The following is a 9,025-nucleotide window of genomic DNA, read 5'->3' as shown; positions in this document are numbered from 1 at the left end:
CCCCGTCTTGATTAATGGGTTTGTTTAAGATAGCCGTTCGTGCTCAGTGCACCAGAGTTTACCATCAGTACACAAACACAGGTGTGGAAGCCCATTATCACACACGCATGCACGCACGCACGCACGCACGCACGCACACACACACACACACACACACACACACACACACACACACACACACACACCACATTTTGGATCTACATGAAAGATAAGTGAATACCCTTCATATTCATTCCTAATTGCGGACATAAGAAGATATAGAGAAGAATAGCAGCAATTTAGCTAATCTACCATGTGTGAAACAAGTTCTTAATTCAAGAGGGCTCCAGAGTTCTCTTAAAGAAACAAAATCCTTAAGATCTCAAATTGATTCGAAATGGTATTTACATCTGTATTTAATGCTAAAATCATCACTGTAGCTGCTAGGCTAAAAGCTTTAGCACACACCCCGCTGCAGTGAGTGCCTTAAAGGAGAACTTGGGCCGTTTTTAACCCATATCCCTGTTGATCGAGGATACCGAGTGCTGTCATTAGGAAAAATAACGAGAACATTTGGAACAATATTTACCGAGTACCTGGATGTCTGCCCCCATAGGTTCGCTTTAGCTGCCGTCCTGGTATCTGGTCAATATTGTGCAAAAAATTCACGTTATTTTTCTTACTGACAGCACTCGGTAACCTCGATCAATAGGGATATGAGTTAAAAACGGCAGAAGTTCTACTTTAAGCTTCACCGTGTTTCCAGGGTGGATATAATGTTTTTTAAAATCAATTATAGATTTTAAAGCTTCCAGTGACTTGGATTAAGCTGAAAATGCTGTTTTGCTTTAAAGCTCCAGAAATGTTTTGTGGACTATGAAACTTCTTCCAACTTTACATTGGCATGAGGTATCTAGGTAACTGTTCCTTTACGTGGATTCAGAGACGATCCTTAAAAGCCATGGTACAGAGAAAGAGGTGAGCACACATTGTGTTGATGTTAATGGGTTAGGGTAGCCACACTGCTGAATTTTTTACCACAACACATGCTCTTTTTTGCCAAAAATAGACCTGAAAATGACCCATAGACTGTCATATTGATATAAAACTAGTGTTTTACTCCAGTTTTATATGTTTGTATCTGTAGAATATGTCAAAGACATGAAGAGAATACACACAACAGATGAAAGGCAGTTTCTTTTCCTGTGCACTCTTTTTCTTTCTCTCATTCCCTTTCTTTCTCTCTCATGCTCTCTTGCTCTTTCAACGATGGTAAAGATCATGTCATTATATTTATTGATAATTATCAAAGGCAAACTCCATGCAAAAAGATAGGAGGGGCAGCAGGAAGGCTGCCTGTATGGACACACAGGCAAGTGAGACGCAGCAGCTCAGCAATACAGCCACCACACACTCCACTGCAGCAGGCAGTGTGGACCACAGGTTATAATTCATGTTATGGAAACGTGTGTAACAAACACAATTTGTTTTATTGATTTGTATGGAGTGCAAACAGGAACAATCTGGTATTCAATTTGTTTACAATCATGATCCATGCATCGTCACTGTCTGTACTTGTCATTGTGGTACTATTCTCCTTGTTATAAATGTTTTTGCATGATAACATTGTTCACCAAATCCAAAGTATGTTTAAAAAATGAATATGAATATGTTACATTCTTGTCTCTAATTGGCTAATCTGATTCAAAACTGGGATTAATCACATCATCACTCATTCCATAGGGTTACTCCTATACTACATGGTCTGTAGGTAAGTCACTATCTAAATGAGTCTGATTGCTCTTTAAAAAATATTCTCTGGGTAGCTCTTTAAAAAACAAGATTATATAAATATAGGCCAACGGTCAACTGTACCAATGCTTTGACTTAATTGGGGTAGAATCATCAAATGAAACCTTAAACGTTTGTCCAGCCTATTGTATGATATATATCAAACAACTTCTCAATAAGATGAAACATAATCATAAATTTAAGCTTTTAACAAAGGAACAAATACACTTGGGCAAATATCTTACAAAATAAGTTTTTTGGCTAACAGATTGATAGCGGCTACATTTGTTCACACACTGCCTGGTCAGAAAAAATACTTCACTGAGGCTGACTGGAAAATAAATTTGCTAGAGACCATAAAGACTGGACTCTGGAGCAATGGAAAAAGGTCTAACGATGAGTCCAGATTTACCCTGTTGCAGAGTGATGGGCACATCAGGGTAAGAAAAGAGGTGGATGAAGTGATGCATACATCATGCCTAGTGCCTACTATACAATGTTATGATCTGGGGTTGGTTCAGTTGGTCAGGTCTAGGTACAGCAATGTAGTGTGTCCAAAAATTGAGGTTGGCTGACTACCTGATTATACTGAATGACCAGGTGTTTCCATCAAGGGATTTGTTCTTCCCTGATGGCACGGGCATGTACCAAGATGACCATGCCATGATTCTCCGGGCTCAATTTGTGAAAAAGTGGTTCGGGGAGCATGAGACAGCATTTTCCCACATGGATTGGCCACAACAGAGTCCAGACCTTAACCCCTTTGAGCATCTTTGGGATGTGCTGGAGAAGACTTTACTCAGCAGCCTGACTCTCCCATCATCAATATAAGATCTTGGGGAAAAGTTAATGCAACTCTGGATGGAAATGAATATTGTGACATTGCATAAGCTTATCAAAATGATACCACAGCGAATGCAACCTGTAATTAAATCTAGGTGGTCAAAGGACATATTAGATTGTGTGACTATTTTTTTGGCCCGGGTTGTGTATTATGTACAGAAATCTACGTGAGCTTCTACGCGAACATTACATGTTGATAGTCCCATCTACAGTTCATTGTCAGATCTTTGACGTGTCCTCGGGTTTACTGGATGACACGTCCTCTTCCACCTCTTGTTTCTTAAAGCCTGGATGAGTCAGGCCAATCAAATACTCCATTATTCTGCCTGCCATGTTGAGGGTGAGAGCGAGCCATGCCAAGGCGAAGATGATCCATATACCTGCAAGACTGCGATACAGAGAGATGTACTCCTTGCCTGGGTCGGTCCCTAGAATTATCAGTGTTACCTTGTTAGAACATCTGAAACATTGAGTCAATATGTAAAAGAGACACACAAATGCTGACTCTTATTTCATTGCTTTATACATTAGATATTTAATATTATAATATAATAATTTTATTAAAGGATTAAAAGGTCTTTCCACCATATCAGTGCCTGTTTGCTCTCTCTACTCACCCACCACGTAATCTCCAAAACCAATGGTGCTGAGGGTAATGAAGGCGAAATAGAAGCCCTCACCAAACGTCCAGCCCTCAACGTAGCTGAAGAGCAGAGGAGGGATGACCAGAAACAACAAGCTGCCTGTGATGAAGAACAAGCTCACTGCCAGAGCCTCAATGATTTGCTAGGAAACAACAGAAAAACTAGATTGAGGTAACATCCATAGGCATGGCAGCGTTGTTGTTTTCGATCACTATAGTAAAGTAACCATACACATATCTAGAAACCATATATAAGTTGTTTCTGTCAGAAACAGGAACCAAAAAACATACATTTTGTGGCTAAATTAATTAATACCTTTTTTGGAAAAACTGAGACCATTCCTTTCTCCAGTCGACCAAGGTAGATGGTGAGACACTTCCCCAGCTGTTTAAGGAAGGCCACGTTCAGTGGGATCCCACACAATGCGTAAAACACACAAAACACCTGACCGGACACAGTGCTGGGGGAGAGGTTTCCATAGCCTGCCAAACAAGAGTTGAAAATAAGCAAAGATTCTCACCTATAGTTCCAACTTCGGAACACCTAAAGTTATAGAGTTAGCATACACACAAATCTTAAAGACAAAGTTGACAAATCTCAATTTCTCCAATTTATTGGCCATGTAAACCAACATGCTAATGAGCCTTTCTTAAAAATCTGATAGCGATATCGATCAGCAGACATACACACTAGACATCACTAGGAACTTAATAACTGTACATTAATCAGAACATCTTTCACTGCATTAAAATCTCTAAAAAATACATTTTCATATATCCCTAAACCAACATATTTGTTAGATCTGCCAACAAATAAATCAGTCAAATTCTAATATTCTATATTTTGGATATTTTGAAGCTTCAAAATATCAAAATATGGAAACATAGAATGTATATTACAGATCATGTAAGCTCAGTTTGAACCGTGAAATTGTGTTGCATTTCAGTCACCTGCCAATGTAGTGGCAAAATGTAATATTTACATTTAACCACACATATTGTTGTTATCTTTCATTGCCTTGCACTGTTATATTTCACATATTGACCTATAACCTCATGTCTTATTGCACTTCTTTAAGCACTGTGACCTATGACCTGGCCTAAGTGTGAACTGGTTTTGACTTACTTTGAGCAGCTACCTTGCTGATTTGTGAATGCTCAATAACACTCTGTGCTTCATGGTTGCTTGTCCGGTGTTGTGGGTACATCCAAGGCCGTCTGGCCTTCCGGATATTGTTTTGTGAAATCTCCCTTTCTCAATGTATCTCAATGTAGTGTGACTGTGACTTTGTCTGAAACTCATTGTCAGTCTCACCCAGATTGCCTGGTGTGGGGATGGCCTTTCAGCTGAAAATGGTTGACTCAGTTTATTCTACACTTTTATTATACTGCTTTGCTAAAATTGCACAAAAACAACCTTTTGTGATTCATTTTTTATTTGTTCACTCCTAATTAAGAATTCCCACCACAGCCAACACTTGCCAACATATGTATATATCATGATCAATTTTCTTCCATGTTCAGATGAAGGCCACTTGGCCATAATGTTATCATAACATGGTCAGAATCAGAGTCAAGAGTCAATTTTGACCTTAAGATTTGTGTGTAATACCTTAAGGTACTCAGCAGTTGGAATACATGACTTTGGAGTGGCACCACAAAACAAATACAAGGAAGACACATCCTTCAAAGATTAAATACTGCTCACCTATAGTTGTGACCACTGTGCCAGCGAAAAAGAAGGAGCTGCAGAAATCCCAGTTACTGGGGTTTGTTGAGTTGCCAGAGGGATGCACTCCATTTTCCCAGGCATCCAAAATTACCTGCAAACACACACACGAGAGTTGATTACAATCTCTATATGTCCCACTCAACTGCTTTTACATTACAACTTTAAAAAGGGAAATTGACCTATTCGTCTCAATCCGTGTACCCTTCCTTCTTTGGTTTTTCTATTTCAAAACCAAATTAAAATAACAGAAAAACAACTTTGTTTTTCTGTTTTTTTTTTGTTTTAAAACCAGAACGGAAACACGGAAAAACAGAATAACACAAAATCACACATTTTGTAGCTGTTATTCTGTTTTAAAACAAAAACAGAATAACGTGAAAATTACGTTTTTAGATTTTTACTGTTTGTTATTGTGATATTTGGAAAATTCGGATTTAGGAGCGGCAGCGCAGTAATTGTAATTCATGTAATTCACACAGAAAGCTGCGCTGCCGCTCCTAAAGAGACGTGACGGTAGACGTCATGATGATGACGTCGGGGTGTTTCCCAGGTGTTTCCCCTGCTGTTATTTATCAAAATATACACCTGCACCCTGCGTTAAAGGGACCCTGCGGTTAATTGAAACCCGGCTATTATTTGGTAATAAATGGTACATTTACACCCCGCTCTGTACGCCGGAGCTGCGGCGGCCATGCGCATCCGCGATTCATTTGCAGCCTGGAGGCGGAGTGGTGTGTGTCTCCTCTCTGCTCTGACTGGACTGCTGCACGAGGTACTGAGAGACTGACCGCCTGTGAGTGCTTTTGGACGGGGGAGGGACTCACGGCAGCACCCGCTGCTCTTTGAGCACAGTAACTGCAGAGTGATACATGCTTTCAAGTCAGAGTCTCCAAAAAAGTCTCCAATAACACCAGTAAAAGTCGCTAGATTTGTCGGTAGTCGCTTTTGACAAAAAAAAAAAAAAAAAGTCGCCAGAAGGATGATTTGTTTGTGTGTTATAACAGTCCAACCACTTGCATTTCGACATGGGGGGAATTTTCGTGATTTTTATTTTTTAAAATCTTTTTTCCGATTTTTTTTTTCCCCCTCCCATCCTGCACTTAAAATGTTGGAGCTGCTCCGTCTCTCCTTCTTTCTCTCCTGAGACTGGGGTGGACCGGACGAGCTAATGTTCCGGAGCAGAATGTCAATCAATATTTTATCAGTATAGGCTACATATACACATAGCCTACCCTGTTTAGAAGTAATCACAGCCGTTTCCAGATCGGCGTCTGAAACAGCACTTCTACGGCGAAGGTTGTGCTCCATGCAAAACCTCCTAATGCTCATTATGGAGCATTGCGAGGCACCTTCGAGCTGCAGGACATCTCTTATCTCTGAATGTGTCTCCCCATTCTCAAAAAGTTCGCAGATTAGATCTGCATAAGGCCATAAGTGCGGCCATTACTTGTAGTGAAGTCTTGGTGATCTTGGCAGTTCTACTTCCTTATTTGTGTTGAGGGAAAAAAAAGCAAAATTGATGCCGATTTAAATCCGTTGTTTTTCCGTTTTCCCTTTCCCCTTTTTGTTTTAAAACAGAATAACAGCTACAAAATGTGTGATTTTGTGTTATTCTGTTTATCCGTTTTTCCGCTCTGGTTTTAAAACAAAATAACAGAAAAACAAAGTTGTTTTTCTGTTATTTTAATTTGGTTTTGAAACGGAAAAACCACAGAACGAAGGGTACACGGATTCCTCTCAACAATGCTCCACTAATCACTTCAGTTAATATTTAGTATTGAGACAGACTAATTGATTTATTAGGTCAGGTTACTGTTACATCATTTATTGCATGTACCTAACCTCATCATAAAATTGATCTTCCAATTTCTCTGTCACTCGATGATAACCCTTTTTAATCTGTTTTGTAAACACATATTTGTATATATACACACACTTGTATTTAACAAACGGCCATTGTCATTGACCACGTCTTTGATAAAAACAATGTAAACAACTAATCTTACCATTTTGCATATGAAAAGAAGATTTTGGCCTGATATGACAAAATACAGATGAGTCTTTCTGCTGTTACTCTTCAAGAACTCTCCATTGCCCTTTTGAATCATGGATTCCTCAAAGAACTGTAAAGAAAGTGAACATTAAACCTGAACAAACTTCTCCAAGGCTGCTCCGTCCAGGCAGGTATAATTAGCCAAGAAATGCAGTTTCTCCAGTTGGAAGTGGTTTCGGTTATTGCTCTCAGCCTCTCGCTCCAGCATCTGGAAGATGGTGGCCCCAAACAGCAGGTATGTGAAGTGGGCCAGAGTCAACACTACTGTCCAGCTCACTTTGATCGGGACCAACTGGAACCTCGCCATCAACCCCCTCCAGAACAGACACAATTAACTGATACTCAAACTCAGAAAACTGGTTAATGGCTTCAGAACAGACTGACGATCAATGTCTTGATGATGTACACAGATCTCAAGGGTAGTTCCCCAAAGACAATTTCCATAAGTGTAGACTGTGGCATTCTTCTCCGAAAGAGGGAACCGGAAATTCTCAAAAGTGTGACAAAAATACATTTAACATCAAGAACGGCTGTTTAATAACGCTAATAATGGTGAACACTCTGCTAGGATAACCATCCAAAAAGGAAAACATCTCAACCGAAAGCTGTTATCCTGACTGGTCAGAGTACCACAGATGATGGGTGTTGACTTATGGGCCGCTTTGGTATGGATCAAACTCCTCCTGTCCATTAGCGTGACATCTGGACACACACACACACACACACACACACACACACACACTTTAAACTGTTTCCACTAATAAGGAAGCGCTGGCAGCATCTCGTCAGCAGGGCAAAAGTTAATATTTTACCTGCGGTTGTATGTCGGAGTGCCTTTCAATAGGAGTCTCAATTGTGGATACTAATTTAACAAGAGACAAACCACTCATTTTTGGATTCCTGAACTGACGCATTTGGTGGAAATTACTGTTGAAATAATAATGACTGGTGCTACAGCTTGAGTAAAGTCAAGACATAAATTGACTATAAGTATGGACAATTTGTCTGGTGAAAAAATCATCAGGAATTTGGCCAGCATTTAAGAGTCAAGCTTATTTATGGTCACATGAGGGGAAGGAGATGACATTTCAGAGAGGTGTAGAGAGCACTACCTGTGGGAGCCATTAACCAGAGAGTTGAGAGGAGTGTCATTAGACAGCCTAGTGGAGCTCTATGGTTTTGATGTTAATAAAGCTGGCATGTTACTAATCCCTGAAAGGATGTAAGGAAGCATCCACTTTATAGAAGACGTCAACAACTACAGCTAAAAATATCAGAGACGATGATGTTATATATGTTGCCAGTGTTGCAGTAATTATTAGTAATATAAGTAGCAGCCGCATTGTTTTCTCGCCCTGACCTTAACCGTCCCATTGGATCAACTTCTGAGAGTTTGGTCTGAGAATCAAAGTGTGAGCAGGCCTTTCAGATTGTAAAAGCTCCTCTTCACTCCAAACTTTGCAGGATCATTTAAGCTGGAAGTTGGCACGAGTGATACTGTAGCTGGTGCTGTACTGCTACAGGAAGATTCCTAATGAATTGGTTGGCCAGTGTGTTACTTTTCCATGTTCTCTGCAACCCAAAGTAAATACAGCACAATGGAGAAAAAAAAGCCCTTGCCCTGCTCTAGACCCTCAATATATCTTTGCTTAATCTTGGCTTGCCTCCACAGGCGACAAAAGTTTTTACTGTCCTCCGAAATTGTATATGTAATGGTGATCAATGGTTTAAGTGTTGGGCGTTTATGGCCCAGAACTTAAATGTAAAAACACGTCACAAAAAGGGGCATGACAATGTTGTGGCCTGTGCCCTCTCATGTGTACCTAAGGATGCCACCAGCATGGCTGTCATCTTAGGCAAAAGGGTGTTATGTGTCATTCTGTGTGCTGTTATTGTTTGCTTGTGTGTACTCAGCCCAAACTCTCTCAACTCCCTCATACAAGACCCTGCTTTTGTTTAATTTGTTTTTTGCTCTTTTTGTAAA

At 40.0% G+C, this 9,025-nt stretch overlaps 1 protein-coding gene across 1 annotated transcript; it reads right to left on the bottom strand.

Moving 5' to 3' along the window:
• Positions 1-1,542: 1,542 nt before the first annotated feature.
• Positions 1,543-7,348, bottom strand: LOC115566173 (potassium channel subfamily K member 16-like). The gene is made up of 5 exons (XM_030391908.1): positions 7,136-7,348; positions 4,965-5,079; positions 3,573-3,739; positions 3,231-3,399; positions 1,543-3,041 (listed from the first exon to the last, which is right to left on the bottom strand). Exons 1-5 carry the CDS (start codon positions 7,346-7,348, stop codon positions 2,833-2,835), a joined length of 873 nt encoding a protein of 290 aa, XP_030247768.1. The 3' UTR covers positions 1,543-2,832.
• Between the last annotated feature and the right edge of the window lie 1,677 nt (positions 7,349-9,025).

This window comes from Sparus aurata, chromosome 16 (genome assembly GCF_900880675.1).
Source record: "Sparus aurata chromosome 16, fSpaAur1.1, whole genome shotgun sequence".
In the NCBI taxonomy this organism is placed as follows: domain Eukaryota; kingdom Metazoa; phylum Chordata; class Actinopteri; order Spariformes; family Sparidae; genus Sparus; species Sparus aurata.
The sequence above is the reverse complement of the archived record's forward strand: the minus strand, read 5'-3'. Positions and strand labels throughout refer to the sequence as shown.